The sequence below is a fragment of the Nyctereutes procyonoides genome, unplaced genomic scaffold, assembly GCF_905146905.1.
Source record: "Nyctereutes procyonoides isolate TBG_1078 unplaced genomic scaffold, NYPRO_anot_genome, whole genome shotgun sequence".
Taxonomy (NCBI): Eukaryota; Metazoa; Chordata; class Mammalia; order Carnivora; family Canidae; genus Nyctereutes; species Nyctereutes procyonoides.
In genome coordinates, this window is record NW_026575040.1 from 19,106,419 (window position 1) to 19,125,420 (window position 19,002).

A 19,002-nucleotide genomic window follows, 5' to 3' on the forward strand; every position below is an offset into this window, starting at 1 on the left:
ATTGCTGGTTGAACTCAAGAGTCCCAGATGTGTCCTCCAACCGCCTGTTGGTCCCAGAAGGCCCCAAAGGCTCAGTAAGTCTCTCTAGACAACACCGCCCTTCCACCCCTACCCCCCGCACAGCTCAAGGTTGCAGGTCTGCTGAGCCCTCTAGTGGCTACTGGGGTGAAATGGCTCTTTCATGGAACGGATGAGAAAACTCAAAAGTTGCACTCGGGAAGCCAGCCTGTGTCACACCCGGTAGTGTACTTTAAAATAAAGTCTTGTTTCTCAGCTTCCTTTTCCTAAGATTTTTGAAAGGTCTCAGATGCATTATCTTTCTTGAATGAAATCCCCCATTGCCTAGAATCTCCCCCTCCCAGGGTGTGGCAAGATAGAGCCATCATTCTTATGGGACAAGTAAAAAATTAGAATCTGGGGGACTTGGCAACTTTCCAGAGGGCTTTTTTTATTTTTATTTTTTACTTCCTCCACCTTCCCCATGGACATAGAGTTTATATATACATTCAAGATTTTTCAATATTACCTCATTTTCGGTATGGGTTGCAGATTGTGGAATCAGACTTCCAGGATCAAATTCCCGGCTCCCTCACTTATTAACTGGATAACTTTAAGAATGTCATTTAGCCTCTCTAAGTTTCTGTTTCAACTGTATAATAGGAGAATGAAAGAACCTACAGTATATATAGTTTGGGAAGGGAGAACTATGATAATGAATGGAAAAGTGCTAGGTCTGGCATGCTGAAAGTGCTCAGCAAACATTAGCTATTTTTATTTTTATTCAAAGCTTCTGTCTTGTGCACACCATGTCTACCCATTTGGTACAGAAAAATACGGTCTTTACATAGGACACAAAGGTACATATGCAAAATAAATTCATAAGCAACCTATATTTTCCTAAAGTGGCTAAGCTAATAGTGACCTGAGGTTATGGGCAAGGGGGCAAATTTGTTTGAATCAATCAGTGCAAAGGGTATCAGGATGGATAGGGATCCATCCAAAGGAATCCAAGGGGCCTGAAATTCTCATGGAGGAGCTGTATTTTGTACACAGGTGTCCTTCCTCCCTCCCATCCCCCCCCCCCCACCCGACCATCTGCATCTGTGAGCATTCAGGGTGACTCAGGGAGCTCGGCCTGAGTGCACAGTGGTGCAAAAGCAAGAAAGTTCCAGGGCAAGGCAGGGCACAGAGCACTCCAAAGCCAGAAGGCCCAAGCCAATCAGATTCCCCACCCAGGACTCTAAAAGGTGGCAGAGCCTCATGGCCCAAAGTCCAAGCACAGCAGGAAAGTGGCCAGAGAACCTGATAGGTAGAAACCTGATAGAAAGTGTCAGAAAAGTTAAAGCTGAAGAGCTCACAACACCCACAGGCCCAGAGAAAGGTCAGTGTGAGTTGAGCAGCTGTTCCATCTGGTGCCAGAGGCCTTGGCTGTTGTCTTCTACAGGCAGGCAGTTTAGGCCTCCCCGATCAGCCCCACCTAGAAAAAGCCAATTCTTTTGCTCTTAAAGGGGACTTGCTTGTTTCCAGCAGAGTCTTACTCTTAGTGGGCAAAACTGCCTCTTAAGTATGAATGGGAAGAAGGGCGCGGAGAGCGCGTCCAGGGGTTCAACTGGCTCCACAGGAAGGTGCTCATGGCTGGAGCGTGAGTCTCCATGTTACGAGAACTGCACGCGTTTCTTTCCTAGGCAGGCAGGGGCCTTGGCTGCCAGGGACCCTGACAAGCCGCGACTTGAGCTGTGCCTTAGAGCCTGGGTTGGCTTGAGAGCGGTATAGAGGAGGGAGGGAGGGCATTCCTGGAAAGGGGGTGGGGTGGGGAGGTGAGGGGAACAGCATGAGCAAAGGCACGAAGGAAGAATGAATCTGCTGCGCGTAGAGAATGGCATAGAGACTTCACTGATTGGAGCCGGGAGTTCTTGCAGGGGGATGAAGGCGGCTATGATTGGATGACTAAAGTGGGGCCAGATTTGGAGGGCTTTGAATGCCCGACTGAGAAGCACTCAACCCAGCCCCTGACTTGCGATTTCCGTTCAAGACTGAATTACCGAAAGGGTGGTTAATTCCAAAGGGCGTTCTTCCTTGGGGGCTCCTGAAAAGTCAGCTTACCCTCTTCCCTGCCTTCCGATTCTCTTCCCTCACCCAGGGAGAAAGCAACCCTCGCTTTGTCGAGGGGAGGGGTAGCGCATAATGTTGATCAATTTCACTCCCCCCCCCCACTGATTTGAAGATACAAGGTAAAAAAAAAAAAAAAACAAAGAAAAAGCCAAATTCCATTTCCACGCCAAATATTATATTTGGTTTCTCCTCCTCACGCAAGTTCTCTTTCTCTCGCCGGCACCTCCCCCACGTTTTCCTGCTCTCCTCCAGCGAGCGGCTAGGCCGGTCCCCTCCTCCGCCCCCGCGGCGCGCGTTCCGGGCCGAGCTGGCCGGAGCCCGCCCTGCGCCCCCGTGCGCCCCCCTCCCGGTCCCCGCGCCCGCGCCCGCGCCCGCGCCCGCGCCCGTAACCCGCACACGCTGGTCCACGCCCCCCCGCCCCCCCGCCCCGGCCGAGCGGTAGGTGTTTTGCCGTCTGCGCCGGGCCGCAGTGCGGCTGCGCGCACCAGGCTGCCTCCCGGGCTGGCAGGGCAGCGGCGGCCGCGGTGGCGGCGGGGCCGGGAGCGAGCGGCGGCGGCGGCGGCGGCGGCGGCGGCGGCGTGGGGAGTGGCGTGGAGCCGAGCCTGGGGCTGCAGCAGCGCGGGCCCCCGGAGTAGAAAGCCCCGGGGCAAGGAAGGAAGGCCAGGCCGCGGAGTCCCTGAGCAGCCATTCTTGGATTTGGGGGAGCCTCGCCCCCCCCACACCTCGGCTTCAGACGTCCCCTCCTCATCCCCCCTAGCCCCGGCCGCTGACGGGAGGAGGCGGCGGCGGCGGCGGGGGGCTGAGGGGCGCCGCCATGCCTCTCCCGCGGTGAAGCGTCCCTGCCGTGAGGAGCCGCTCGGTCTCCCCGGTGATGTCCCCCAGGCGGCAGGCGAAAGCGACTCACTCGAGCCCTGGGGTAAAGGCCTAGCTTATTCAGCTTCCTTCCTCCTCCTCCTCCTCCTCCTCCTCCTCCTCCTCCTCTCCCCCTTCGTCCTCCCCCCCACCCCCCCGTCTCTTCCCTCACCCTTCCCCGCGCCCCCATCTTCCCTCCCCCCCTCCCTCCCTCCCACCCCTCCAGCAGCGATGGCAGAGGAACAACAACAGCCGCCACCACAGCAGCCTGATGCCCATCAGCAGCTCCCCCCCAGCGCCCCCAACTCGGGGGTGGCTCTGCCAGCCCTTGTGCCTGGGCTGCCAGGGACAGAGGCCAGCGCGCTGCAACACAAGATCAAGAACTCCATCTGGTAAGAGGATCCTCCGTCGCTGGGGTAGAAAAGCCCAGGCACATTTCTGCTGCAAAGGGGGTGGGGGGCGGCGGGCGGAGGAGGCGGCGGCGGATGCTTTCATTGACTGTGGGTATCCAGAGTCGGGTGCATATTTATAGGACCTCTGGAGGTGTGGGGACTTTGCGGCAGCCTCTGGTCTCCATAGCCCAAAAAATGCCTTTACCCCCTCCTCAATTGTGAGTGTAGATAAAAACAAGTTGTTTTTTTTTAATGTGTGTGTGTGTGTGTGTTTTTTCCCACTTCTGTGTGAGGGGAATAGGGGTCGAAATTTTAAGTCATATTGTATGGTGGTGGCATGAATTTGGGACTGAGGAATGTGTAATGTGTTTACTCCTTTTTGCAATCACACAAGGGAGGAAGAAGTGTATTGTGAATTTTCACCAAACAGACATTGTGCGTAAGAATATTAACATGCAGCACAAAACCTAATGTGTCTCTCTTCCTTTCCGTTGGTTTAGCAGCTATTTCTGGATGTTTTCGCCTTCTTTATTCTGAGATTAAATTTCCTTTCCAGGGAGTGTTATTTGCATGATGGTGAAGAAAGGGCTTCTTTAGGATAAGGTATTTTAACGTGGTAGTTTACATTACAAAGTGATTTTTTTTTTTAAATTTAAGAACACGTTTTAATTTAAAATGTCTTGCTATTTCGTGGCTTTTTAGAAACCATAGATGAGATATCCTTTGCTATTTCCGTACTTGTATGAGAATTTACAATATTTCAGCATTAGGTTAAACTCTGAAAGGCTGGTGGTAGTCTTTTAATAATTAAATACCCTGAGTTAAGTCTGTCTAACGTTAGAGCCATTGTAAATACTCTTTGAAAATGAACTTAGATTATTTCTGTAGGATTCTTCATTGATTGACATTTTAAAAAATGTAGTGCTATTTTAAAAATGGAAAGCAATATTTGGAATTTGGTCTAAGAGATTGCTTTTAATAGAAGTTTTAAAATAGAATTGAATGTGGTATAAAACAAGCTCTGATTTTAAAAAATGAAATCTTGCATGTCCATCATTGAATATGACTACTAAAATATCAAAACTCCTGACTTTTGTTGCAATTAAGAAGAAATGCATCATAAAAACAAGTGGCATTGCTGTACAATATTCAGACACTTAAAGATAGTCACAGTTTTTGAACACAAAATTAAGGTTTGTTATATAGTGATTTTTGTTATTTCTTGGCTTACATCCGTGTTGTCATGATGCTAATATGAAGTAGGTCAGTGCAGGCTTAAATAGTTTCTTACTACACAGTAATTGGCAGTTGAGGATCTTGCTTTCAGTTTTAATTTTGAAATGAAGTTTAAATATTTTAAAGGAAAGGTTTTTGGCTTTGATAATCCGTGGTCCTATTTTGGCAACTTGAATAGGTCAGATAAGTTTGTCTTCTATGTGTGTGTGAAAGAAAGGGAGAGAAGCCTTTATTCTTTGATGGGTACCCTCATCTCCTTTTAAAATCTGTTTTTTAAAGGGAGAGATGGTTCATCTTCTGCTTACCATCAAGGTTTCCAGAAATCAGTAAGTTTTTTTCCCCCCGCCGCCTATTAACTTGTAACTTAGTGTCTCTGAAATTATCAATGAATTGCATTAAACACCTTGGTTTTTACATTCAAGGTAAGGGATATCCAAATTAAAGGACTAAATCTTTTAAGAAAGGCACATTTTAAAAGTTGAATTAATAATGTATATTTTAATTTTTTATGAGAACAATAGGGGAAAGGAAACTCCACTTTATATTTCTAATATACGAGCAAAGTGTATAGCCAACTGACTGAATAATGATAGTGGTAATTGTTGGTAAATTGTGATTTAATTATTCTTTAACTGATAATTTATATTTACACATTCATTACAGTTTAACTGCACTGACTCTACTGTGAGAAAAAACTTCTCCTGAAGTAGAGTGCACTTCATTTTCTGCTACTTGCTCAGAAAAAGTAGCAGGCAACAAACACCGTAATCCCCAAATACACAATTTTGTATCTTTATTTAAAAATTGTCATGGCACACTTACTAGCGTTTAATTTTCAAGTGTAGAAATCCTATTTGCAAAAAACGATTTCTTTATATTATGTTTAGAACTTTGGAGTAGACAACATTGGTGGATATAATTAATAGTCTCATATCCCCTGCTTTACAGGACTGGATTTATATTATTCATCAAGTGACTATATAAAATAAAGATGCTAGAAAGTGAAAGCTCCTTCACCACCACCTCCTATAAACTACTATATATATATGCTAAATTAAAATCATTTTTAATGGGTAAGGTTGCTAAGTTAAGCAATTTCAGCCCCCTTGCTCTCCTCATTTCACGTTTTGTGAAGGAACAGTATCTTTTTATCAGTTGTTTTATAACTTGATAATGCTCTGAGAGATCAGTTTTGTACTACTTTCTGCATCAACCGTTGGTATCATTTCTAGTGAAAATTTTAAATTACATTAAGCCAAAATGTGGCATTTAAAAATTATCAAGTGGGTTTTGCATTTAGGTTGATCATAGTTTCTAAATTATTGAACTTGCAGATCACAAACAAGTCTGTACTTGTTTTCCTTTTCAACAGATATAGTATGTAAGGTGGGTCTTTAGCTGGACAATGAGTTATTTATTATTTCAGTTCATAATTAATACATCCTGTTTGTTAAACTAAAATGCTATTTGATAAAAGTATGTCCATTGCAATTGCAAGCATTAAGTGGGACTTTGGAAAAAAAAAATTTCTGTTCAAAGTTGAAATCATGGTACCTAATGAGATCAGAAACTATATTTCATAAGAATTGGAAATAAAATTTTTTAAGGTAGTCCTAGAAAATAAGAATCTGCAAACCTGATAGTGTGGTAATATTTGTGTAATATATTTATGAATATCATCAGCTTAAGTCCAAGTTAACAAGCCTGCACTATTCTTGACCTTCCTCATTCCCACTCCATAGACAAAGGTCCACATCACTTAGTACTTTGAAAGGAGATTTATTTGCAGAGATGCGTTTTAATACTGAATATGCTGTGAAAATATTGTTTGTTTTTTTAAACAATAGAATTCTAATATATTCTTTAATTTAAAAGAAAAGGAAAACTAGCAATATGTCTTTTTTCTAAATGAAAATCTGTCCTGGCAACCTAAAACAGCCACAGCTAACCTCACTGCAAACTTCTCAAACTTACATTGCACCTAAAAAAAAAAAAAAGAAATACCAAAGTATGTTTTTCTTTCCTCTTATCTCCTAGTATCTTCCTTCTTTAAAAGAGAAAAAAAAATTATATTTAGTTTAGCTGTATGTATATATATTCTAAGTGCTTTCTTTTCTATTTTACAACGGTTTTACTTGAAACCTTGATAGAATAAAATTCTGAGGAAAAAATGGGATAGAAAAAATTATGTTTGATATCTCTTCTGTCTCTTTGTGATTAGTTATAAGAATAATCATATTTTCATGGGTGGGAGTGATTTATATATTTGCAGTTAGGCTATAACATAAACAACAAAGCCTTTAGAAAATCAGAAGAAATCTTGATGGTTTATTGTAGAAAATGTTCTAAATACTGTATTTACTCAACAAATGAATTCAGGGATTTTTAAAAGGTTTAATTGTCATCAGTTGTTATTTTTATTTATGTAAGCTTTTATTTGTAAGTAAAACTGTACAAACCATTTCTTTAACGGTCCTGTAAGATGTATCATTATTCTACCCACTTTTAGGAAACTGATAAATTGAATGACAGGGAAGCTAGGATTCCTGTCATTCATTATCAGACCCTGGAAGTGCTCTGGCTAGAGTTCCTTGTCTTATTCAGTTCTGTAAGTCCTGCGGACTTCTGAATCTCATGCATTTTAGACTTAAAAGTTATTAATAAAGTGGAATTATATATGTGGGCTATTTGGATCTTTTCTAAATTCTAATTTAAACCCAAATTCAGCAATTTTGTTTTACTTTCTTATTTATTAGTTACAGTGAGCAAAGTCCGGTGATGATCCAAAGGTTTACCTGATGATGGCATATTAAACCTGATTTCTTTCTTTTTTTTAATCTTTTTTTTTAAATTTTTATTTATTTATGATAGTCAGAGAGAGAGAGAGAGAGAGAGAGAGAGAGGCAGAGAAATAGGCAGAGGGAGAAGCAGGCTCCATGCACCGGGAGCCCGATGTGGGATTCGATCCCGGGTCTCCAGGATCGCGCCCTGGGCCAAAGGCAGGCGCCAAACCGCTGCGCCACCCAGGGATCCCTTAAGCCTGATTTCTGTCCCATATACTAGAACTCAGCAGTTCCATTTTGTCCTTGGTTCTGGGTCAGGGCATTTATTAGTTCTGTCTGAGAAATAGTTATTGTTCCTTCCACGGCAGTGGGAAACATTTACTATAAAGTTTATAACATTAGTGTTTAACTGTAAGTCCCTGATCTTCATTTTGCTTTAAAATTAGAGACTAAGTACATTAGCTGGCTTTTATATATTTTTTATTAGTTGGTTGAACATTCTGCTTGCCCTGAGTTCAGCCTGTCTTCCATACCAAGCACACCAAGGGTGCTTTTGTTTGTTTCTATTGAGGCCAGCTGTGATGGTTGCATCCCAACACTGAGTGTTTGTGATTCCAGAAAGAAGGCAGTTCCTTGCTCTCCTCTATGATTTGAAACTAATTAAATTGTCTTCCCTATTGACCAAAGAAGGCAAGTTAAGCAATTTCAATCCCCTGGATTTTCTGGCCTAATGTTTAGCTCTTAGGTAATGGATGCATGTGTGTATAAATAACTTACCAATTTGTTCTCCCCACTGGGGAGGGGTATTTATTTATTTATTTATTTATTTATTTATTTAAAGATTTTATTTATTTATTCATACACACACACACACACACACACACACACACACAGGCAGAGACACAGGCAGAGGGAGAAGCAGGCTCCATTTAGGGAGCCTGATGTGGGACTCGATCCCGGGTCTCCAGGATCATGCCCCGGGTTGCAGGCGGCGCTAAACCGCTGCGCCACTGGGGCTGCCCAAGGGGGGAGGGGTCTTTAATGTCGTGTGCAAAACTGATTTGGTTTCTATCTCACTATTAATTTTTGGTATTATTGGAAGAAATGAGCTTCACAGTGGTGGAAAGACAGAAGTGTTTTATCCGTTATGAAAGAATGCTTTAAGTAAAAACATGTCAGAACTTGTGTCAGATCACTTTTTATATTAGAAAAAGTGTTGCACACAAAAATGTACAAATGAAAGTAATTAAAATGAGCATTATCATTTCTTCAAATTTGAACACTAATCAAGAACAGTGCGTGAGTACTCACCTGAATACTTGCTGTATATACAAAGTACTGTGCTAGAGAGTAACATTTGAGGAATGCCCATTCACTTGTAATGTTAACCTTGTAATATTAACTTAAGGAAAAGGTGCAATAAACTTTTTTATTCAGTTAGGGAAACAAGGAAAGAGGTGACAAGTGCCAAAGTGTGAGAAAAGTAGACCTTCGTTTCCTTGTCTGTAAAATGAATGATTTATACTAGATGACCTTGCAGGTTCCTTTAGCTTAACTTTCTATGCCTCTGTTACTAAATTAATATTGACAGCAATAATAAAACATACCATAAGCACAGTGAAAGACTAACAGAATTAACTAATCACAGGCAATCAACAGAACCATTTTCAATGGACGAATTGTTAGGATTTGTCTGTGTTTCCTTGGGTGTTAGCCCAGGAAGACTGTCTGAAGGTGTTACTCACTTCTTGTTACCTTGTGCAAGAGTTCTGTATATGAGATTCAGTCTGCAAATATTTATTGAGCATGCATTACATTTAAAGTATTCTAAAGAGCCGTTGTTGATTATGCAAAAATATGTAAGTCTCTGCCGCAGTCCATGTTGGGGAGTTTACTAGTTGAGAGATTGCACTAGGGGGACTATTTGTGTGCTTGTTTTGTTTTGTTTTGCTTCTGAAGAGGTTCTCCTTATAAGCACCTCACATAGGAACTTTTTCCTATTGTAATGTAATATTTTAAGGCAGTAGCGGATGTTATATTGTCAGTTTGGTTATATAAATAAGAAAGGTGTATTTTATTTTCAGAGTAATTCAGTGTAGTGTTGAGCTTCCCAACTTTCCTCTTCATTTAGGGTAGACTTTTTAATGTATAATTGTGACAGTTCTTTAAACCTATGAAGAACAAGACAGTAAGATAGTTATTCCACATCTCTGACCAAACTAGACCAGTCTTATCCTCTTTTTCCACTAATCTCTGTATTTAGTGGCTCTCTCTTCTGCTTTGTTGAAGGTTTTAAGAGTACACATTAAGAGGAGCAGCACAGACCAAAAGGAGGAAGGATCTTCTGTCCTGGGCAGGATAATAAATAAGGAACAATAAGCTCTGAGGCCTTAATGCACTTAATTGTTGACTATGAGATTAAGATAGTTAACACTTAACCTTAACCAATATGAATAGAAACTTTAAAATATGATTTAATTTTTCTTTCTTGAGACATTTAGTTTTTTTCTGTTTATGGACTGTAGTATTTCCTATCTATAAGAGGAAATAGAAGACCACTAGGTTTGGTTAATTATGCATAGTATAGTTATCAGACATCTATTACAATAGCTCTCATATATATATATATATATATATATATATATATATAAAATGAAAAATTGTGTGGGAGGTGAGGTTTTATATTCCTCATATCTAAGAACAAACCAAAAACATAAGATATTCCTTGCTATTTGAGTCTCTGGTTTCTGAATTCAGAGAGTGAGAGGTCAGTGACAGATTCCAGTCTGTTATGTCTTGGAATTTTGAAAGGCAGGAGTCCTTAAGATGTGAAAAACCATCTCCTCCAAATAGCCTTATCTTAAAAAAAAGAAAAATTACCTGAACTCATTCATAGTCTGAGTTTAGATAACAAAAGATACCTGTAAACTCATTCCAATAGGATTAACAAACTAATTTGAATTTACATGCTAAATCTGATTGATTAGTGATACCTGCCAAGGCCATGGGGATAGAAGTGAACTATTGGTTATCTTGGAGGATGTGAGTCCCTAGGGCTATGGTGTTACAGTTTATGAGGCCTCATTTTAAGATACAAACCAAACATCAAGTGCACTTGGGTTTGTGTTTTTCTTTCTGTGCTTATATTTTTTTATTTCTCGGTGACTTTCCTACTTTGATCACCACCTTGTACTATCAAGTAGGTACAAGATGAGAACAGGAGATTACTGCATTAAGTGGCTACTGCAGTTTGCACTAACCCATTTTCTTTCCTTTTATGATCTTGCTTCTCTGTTTATGCCTGTGCTAGTCTCTTTATCTGCTACTTTAAAAACCTTTCTTTAAAAACAAACTTTTTTTTTCCTGCTGATACAAGGGTTTAACTTTAGAATTCAACTCCTGTGCTACTGTTTCCATGAAATTTTTCTCAACTCAAGGAAAAGTGATCTGAGTTGTGTAAATAAACTTTTTTCAGTGATTTAGGCTAGCCTTACCTATGATGGGCCCGTTTTAGTTAATTTTTACTGCATTTACATGAAACATTCTCATTTTTTAATATGTAGTTCATAGGAATTCAGACTTAGTATACCTGAAACAAAGCAGCCAGTGCATAATAAGTAATTTACAATATGACAGTAAAATATTTTATTTATATGGAGTAGCCAAGTACTTGCCATTGTTTTTGCAGTATGTATGAAATTTTAAAAATTTATTTGGATAAGAGTGTCACTTTAATGACATCTTGCTTGTAGTAAAGTTGGAGCTTTTGAGATCCTTGGAAAATGTATTTGAACAACATGCTTCAGTTATTTTAAGTGAATCACTTTGCTAATTTGATTGCAGTTATTAGATCTGTTACTCGCATGTATATATAAGCAATCTATGATCTAACCTATAACTGCCAGATTATTATATGCATGATCCCTTTTTCTGAAGCAGGAGATAGTAAAAAGCAGTATTTGGCCAAATTTTGTACATATAAATTTCAAAGAAGTGAGAAGGTCAAGAACTAATCCTGAATTTACAGAATCAAGTGGTCAAGGAAAACTGAATTCCGTATACCTTTAATTTAATGTCTACTATATACAGGCATAGGAGAACTAAAAAGTAATGAACACCACTCTCCATTTAAAACATTCCCTCCTTGTGTAGTAGTTGCATGCATCATCAGAATTTAACAAAAGTAAGATTTTGTTAAATGCAGTGATATGGTATAATCAGTGGTATTAAAAAATAGAGAGTTAGATGAGAGAGGGATTCAGTAGGATATAATATTCTTATTGGCAAAATTCAGTATTGTGACCTTAACAAAAATCAAGGGATAGGCTGTTGATCCAAATACACCTAATGATATGCTTACTGGCAAATCTCTATTCCCACTAGCAGGAATTAGATTCATAATTGTTGATGACAATAAGCCTTGCCAGTAATGAGAATAATTAGGGGAAGATAGGTTAGATCAAAATTTGCTTGGTTGGGGAGTGGGGTTTCCACCAATTACAATTCTCTCAATGAAATACAAAGATAGAAGATATAAAATAATAATAGAGAACCAGAGGACCAGGAACTGCTGTTAGTTTTAGAAGGTGGCTGTGTACCATGAGTTGATTGTCTTTGAATAATGGCCACTTCATGAAGAGGGTTAGAATATTACTATATGAGGGGGTTCCTCATATACCTCACTTGACCCATACTTTGGCTATGTCTTAGCATCTATATCTGTGTACTTTCCCATTATTGGATGAAGTTTATTTTCCCCTTTGGATTCATCCCTTTCCATATATTTAGGGAATTTGTTCTAATACATACCTTTTCTGTCAGCATCATCAAACTGTTCTTTTCTACAGGCTGCTTTTCCTGTGACTTTATACATGCTTATGACTTCCTTAAAGCAGCAGCAAACAACTTGGAGAAAAGTTTTTGCAGTAAAACAGAATTGATCTTTCAGTGACCTAAAGAGCTCATTCGTAGTCTAAGAAAAAAAGTCATTAGGTAAGTGAATGAAGAATGTAAATACTCATTTTATAAGAATAATAATACAGTTAACAATGCAAAAATCTTTATTCGATAATAAAAAATAAAGCAGAAAAGTGCTATTTTTTTGACCACTAAGAAGAGATTTAAGAAACATGGTAACTATTGCTAGTTGATCTCACCCCTCGTTTTACTATTTTCCTTACCCCTTTCCCTCCCCTCCAGTCTCTCATTTATTATCTTATTGTGTGATATGTAAGCCCACTTGTATATATGGTGGAGTAAGTGAACATACATTCTAAAAGTGTTAATTGGTTTTGCACTTCGGTGGTAGAAACAATGTATGCTCCTCCCCCCCTTATTATAGTCTCAAAATTTTCTTGAATGAGCAAGCATTATCTTTAGTTTAGAAAAATCCAAACAAGTGAAATAATGCTTTGTCTACCCTGCTGCACTTCCTTTTAGCTGCCATCTGTCCATCAGCTCACCACCCCGACTCTGCTAGATCTCTCTTCTCTTGTCCTTTTTGACTCTTGCAGTCTGGCTTCCTGTTCTTCTTGCCAACTTAGTGGCCTTTTTTCAATTTTTATCTTTCATTACGTCTTCAACTCTTCTTGTTACCGTGATTCCTCTGCAGTTGGGAATTCTCATTCATTCCTTTTTGAGAGCTGCCTTTGTATCAGCTACTCTGCCAGGCATTGAGGATTCCATGGGCAGAGATGCAAGATTCTTATTTTTGTGGATCTTATTTCTGATTGACATTTTATTTTTCCTGCTGCTTTCTTGTAGATGCACTTTAATTTTGAATATCCAGACACTTCTCAACCATCCTTTTTTTTTTTTTCTTCTCTGTTAACTTCTTTGCTAAAGTCAGAAATAGATGGGCTGACCAGACAAATCTAATGACATCTGCTTATTCATTTGCTAGAGTACAGGTAGCTACCAACTGTCATTGTAAACTTGGCATTTTCACAGTAATCCTTCTTCTATGCCATAGTGTCTTGCTACCTCAGTTGGCTTTCATTTCTAGCTATTCTACTTCTGTGGGTAGATGTGGGTAGATGGCACCTGTTGGTAGTAGATGGCACCTGTTCCTTCGTTCCATCAGCCTAGCAGTATTGGCTTCTTATTTGATTTTTTTCTTATCCCTATGCCTAATATTTTAACAAGTTGCCAAGTTTGCAGTGTCACTTAAGTTCCTTCCTCTTCCCTACATTTCCACTGCCAGGACCATAGTTCAGTGCTTTACCATCTCGTTCCCAGATTATTACAGTGGCACCATAGTTGCTCTCTGCTTCTGGCCTTTCCCCTCACTGAACTGTGTTGTATATTGCTGCTAAAATAAGTCTTCAAATATGTCCTTTTCCATGTAGTCTTCTTTAAATAACCTATAATAGTTTCACCTTGCCCACCGTATCGGATCTAAAGATTTCTGTGAGGTTTCAAAGGCCTGTATTATCTAGCCCCATACAATCAGTCAAACCCGATTTCTTTCTGTCCACCAGTGTTGAACTCCTGTCAGGTAAGCACTTCAGTGTCTACCTTCTATTTTGTGGTGCTCCTTTTATTCTTACTTTATATCTTTTCTGGAATCTCTACTACTCTGTATCCAAATCCTGCTTAATTAAGTTTTAACCATTTTTGAAGTCATGGCTCATATTATTGTACTATAAAACATTTTTTAGCTACTCTAGTCTACATTGGCCTTTTCTTGATCTTTAACTGTATAGTCATATCTTACAATTAAACACTTAATCACTTTCATTTTTGTCCTGTGCTGTTCTGATAGACAATAAGTTCTTTGAAGCTAGGGGCAACACCTTTTGCATCTTTCTATTTCTTGTCTAGCAGTAAGTACTAGTGAATACTATTTTTGTCTACTGCATTCTTAGAGATACTTGATTTTTTCCTGCTTATTAATGTTTCTGTATTTGATATATTTGATGTGGTAATTTTCTCCCTAAATAAGTTATTAAACTTGTGCTGCATTTTACAGAATAGAGGACTTACAGCAATTGATTTTTTTAAATTGCATTCATTAGTGAAGCTGAAGTAATCATTTATTTAGAGTTTTAGTAATACTAATCAAATGTTTTTTACTCTATATCTGGATTAAAAAATAATTTATGCCCCAAGTGAGAGCCATTGTGTCCCTCATTTTATTTTTTTATTTTTATTTTTTTTGTGTGTGTGTCTCTCATTTTAAAAATAATGCACAAATGACTCCTACATAGTTTGGTAACCTTTTATGAATGAGTATAGGAGTATTTAGCTAGGGTTTTGTGAACTCATCAGTTATCTGTGTTCCAGCCTATTTCCCAAGAGATAGAGTTGGAATTTTGAAGAACCCCTTAACATTGACCTGTAGATAGCTTCTTTTAAATTTGTTTCTGGTGGAGGGTTTGCCCTACTGATTTTAGGGGCCAAGACCCAAGGCTAAGGTAACTTGTTCAGTCATGGTTAAAGTGTGAAGACAGCAAAGGAAACCTGTCAGTTAGGGCAGATAACTGAGGGAGGTGGATTGATTGAGGAGGTAACAAGGGAATGAACGAAATAGGAAAGCAATTCTGAAGGTCCAAAGTGTTTCAGGTTCATAAAACAGATGACAGTCTGTTTGACTTTTCTATTTGTCTGACATAAAGACTTTTTGTTTTTTTAGTCTGATACTCTTTTTTTTTTTTCAGAGAGGTAAAACTAGTTTTTATTTATTTATTATTTTTTAAAAAGATTTTATTTATTTATTCATGAGAGACATACAGAGAGAGAGGCAGAGGCAAAGGCAGAGGGAGAAGCAGGCTCCATGCCAGATGTGGGACGATAATTATCACGCCCTGAGCCAAAGGCAGACGCTCAACCACTGAGCCACCCAGGCTTCCCCAAACAACTAGTTTTTAAAAGACCCTTTCAGCTTTAAAAATGTATTTATATGATGCTATTTGGTATGTTAGAGCAGTGAGTAGTTCTCTACTGGCATCATATTAGTATTACCTTAGAACTTGTTGGAAATGTAAATTTTGGGGCTCCACCTCAGATTTACTGTAATAGAAACTCTGGGGGTATAACCAGCAGTCTTTGTTTTACTAGTCCTTAAGGTGATTCTAATACTGAAGTTTGAGAATCCCTTACTTAGAGGATATATTTTCTGCTAAACAATAGTAAGCCACAGTCTTCTGTGGCAGTATTTTAATGTTCTTGACCCTTGAGTACCCCAGCTAGAGTCAATAACTTCTTTATTTTAATTTTTTAGTATTTGAATGTAATTGTTATAGCATTATTTACACTGTGTTGCAAAAGATTTTCACTAAACTGAGTTCTTTACTTTCATCAATTGTATATTAAATGAATTGATGAATAAAAATTAAAGACGGCGCATAGTCATCATTGCACTCAGCCCTGATCAACAATTAAAAAAGACAGACAGACATACACAAAATACCAGATATCACAGGTGCAAGACAGCATGGGATATATAACCTAGGGCCAGCAAGCTTCTTCTTTGAAGGGCCAGATGGTAAATTCTTTTGGCTTTGTAGGACATAGGGCCTCTGTTGGAACTACTTTACTCTACCATTGTTATCAAGAAAGTAGCCACAGAAAGAATATATATGTATGTATGTATATAAAGAATGAATGGCTGGATTTGTTCCATTACTGCCAGGATTTGGCCCTTCGGCAGCAGTTTGTGGACCTCTATATCCCAAACTATTTGCAGAATACAATAATGGTTCTCGATCTTCACTCCCTTTTATTGACAAACAGTGGAAGATAGTCACCTGCTTGATATTGTCTTATAATTCTCCCTTAGGTAACCCCAGGATTATGTATAAAGTATATTAGAATGCAAACAAGAAAGAGTTATATTCTAGGGATAGTCTTACCTTAGCTCTTATGATGATGATAATAATAATATACTGACTTACTGCTTCTGATGTGAGAATTGAGGTCTCAGGGCAAACTGCTGCCTGAAAAACTGGAGACAATTAGATACAGAGAATCAAAGCTTATGAATGGCAAAAACCTAGGAGTAGAGGCCCCACAGCTGAAGCCACTATAGGTAGGAACACCTTTAAGTTTAGTGAATGAATTGCTGGAGGCTCTGAGTTGGCTAGCTTGAGAGTTGAAAACCATGGAGGCCGAGTCTTGGGGGTTGGGGGGTGTGTGGCTTTCCTGAGTCTCACTTCCAGTAACCCTACCAGGTTCTTCTTGTGAGGATCAGAGAAAAATCTTTTACTGTCTGTGGATTGTGGAGGATTTCAGGAGTTTGCAGGGAGGGGCAGGTAGGGAGGAAGAGAAAAGTAATCATTTTGAAATATACCCAGAGCTCTCTGTTCTCTTTGACAAAGCCTATTTCAAGGGAAAGTATTTTACCAGAACCTAACCAACAGGGGCTCTAGGAAAGCCTTGGCCCGGGGGAAGGGAAATAAGCTCACTAAAAGACTGAGACCTAATCATTGGACAATAGAGGACATGCCTCTCTCCAATTTTAGCACCATGTCAGTAGGACTCCTGTATAACAGGATTGCATCTAAAACAAGTGTAAGCCTCACACCTTATTTAAAAAGAGTCTCCAGGGATTCCCAAAGTGAACATGGGAGACAAAAAGAAAGACATTGGAGAAAAATTTTAGCCTTAGACATCATAGCTACAGCAAACAAACAAGCCTACTCCCAGTCAATAAACATAAAACTCACACTAAAGGTCTGTCTACCTCAGTTCCCTTTACCCAACATTATCTCTCTCCCTTTCTCTTTCTTTCTTTCTTTCTTTCTTTCTTTCTTTCTTTCTTTCTTTCTTTCTTTCTTTCTCTCTTTCTCTCTCTCTCTCTCTCTCTCTCTCTTTCTTTCTTTCTTTCAATATCTCACTTTCAACAAAAGATTATAAGGCATTTTTTTTTTTTTTTTAGATTTTATTTATTTATTCATGAGAGACACAGAGAGGCAGAGACATAGGCAGAGGGAGAAGCAGGCTCCACGCAGGAAGCCCGATGTGGGACTTGATCCTGGAATCCAGGGATCATGCCCTGAGCCAAAGGCAGATGCTCAACTGATGAGCCACCCAGGCGTCCCTATAAGGCATGTTTACAGGCAAAAAACCCCCACGATCTGAAGAGGTAAATGAAGCATAAGAACCAGACTCAGATATGACATAGATTTTGGAATCACACTGTTGATTTAAAATTATGCTTAATATGCTAAGAGCTCTAATGGAAAAAATAGATGTCTTGTAGAAGTGGATGGGTAATGTGAACAGAAAAATGGAAGCTCAAAGAAATAATCCAAAGGAAATGCTAGAAGTAAAAAACACTGTAACAAATGACGAATGCCTTTGTTGGGCCCATTAGTAGACTGGTCATGACTGAGGAAAGAATCAGTGAGCATGAAGATATATCAATAGAAATTTCCACAACTAAAATGCAAAGAGAAAAAAAGTGAGAGATGGAACCAGAGTAACCAAGAACTGTCGGACAGTTATAAAAGTGCAACACAGGCATAATTGGGATGTAACAAGGGGAAGAGAGAAAGGAACCAGGAGTATTTGAAGTATAATAGGTAAGAATTTTCCAAAATTAAAGACTCCAAAATTGAGGAAGCTCATAGATACCAAGTAGGACAAATAAGAACAACAAAAAGATCTACTCCTACACACATTACATTCAATCTGCAGAAAATCAAAGACAAAGATAAAATCTTGAAAGAAGCCCCAGGGAAATAACCACCTTACCTATAAAGGAACAAGGAAACAATTATCTCAGACTTTTCTTTTTTAAGATTTTATTTATTTATTATTTATGATAGACACATAAAGAGAGAGGCAGAGACACAGACAGGGGCAGAAGCAGGTTCCCAGCAAGGAGTCCGATGTGGGACTCTATCCCAGACCCCAGGATCATGCCCAGCAGATGCTCAACCGCTGAGCCACCCAGGCATCCCCAATTATCTCAGACTTCTATTCAGAAACCAAGCAAGAAAGGAGAGAGTAAATTATTTAGAGTTGAAAGAAGAAATCACCAACCTAGAATTCTGTATCTAGTGAAATCATCCTTCAGAAGTGAAGAAGTAAAACTTTTCTCAGACAAAAATTGAAAGAGTTTTTAACTAGTAGACTGGCTTTACAAAGATGTTAAAAGTTCTTCAAAGAGAGAGAAAATGGTCTAGGTCAGAAACTTAAATCTACGTGAAGGAGAAAAAAATAAATGAAGATGAAATCTTCTATTTTTCTTCTATTTAACTGATCTAACAGATAATAGTTCAAAAGTGAGGTATTTGGTGATTATAGCTTATGAATAAGTGAAATGAATGACAGCAATGTTAAGAAACAGGAAGGAGGAATTGGGAATCCTCTTAAATACTTGTTATAACTGAAGTAGTATAGTGTTGTCTTAAAAGTGGACTTGGATTAGTCATAAAGGTATATTGCAAACCCTACAGTAACCACTAAAAAGATTTTAAAAGGAAGTGTAATTGATATGCTAAAAGAATAGAGAAAATCGAGTCATATAAGATGTTCAGATAAAACCAGAGAAAGCAGATATAGAGAAGACAAAAAAAGAAAAGAAAAAGAGCAATGAAGAGTAAATATTTAAAATATGGTACATACAAATTCAGCTATATCAATAATCACTTCAAGTGTGCATGTCCAAAATACACCAATTA

At 39.1% G+C, this 19,002-nt stretch overlaps 1 protein-coding gene across 2 annotated transcripts in view; it reads left to right on the forward strand.

Moving 5' to 3' along the window:
- The first annotated feature begins 2,969 nt into the window (after nt 1-2,969).
- RFX7 (regulatory factor X7) overlaps nt 2,970-19,002 on the forward strand; it is a 129,093-nt gene continuing 113,060 nt past the window's right edge. The window contains exons 1-2 of one of the 2 annotated variants that reach the window (XM_055320057.1): nt 2,970-3,028; nt 3,194-3,356. In XM_055320057.1, coding sequence (XP_055176032.1) covers nt 3,196-3,356 — 161 coding nt within the window. In that variant the 5' untranslated portion in view covers nt 2,970-3,028; nt 3,194-3,195. Of the gene's footprint in view, nt 3,029-3,190; nt 3,357-19,002 lie in introns of both variants that reach the window. The other variant, XM_055320058.1, reaches the window with a different exon arrangement.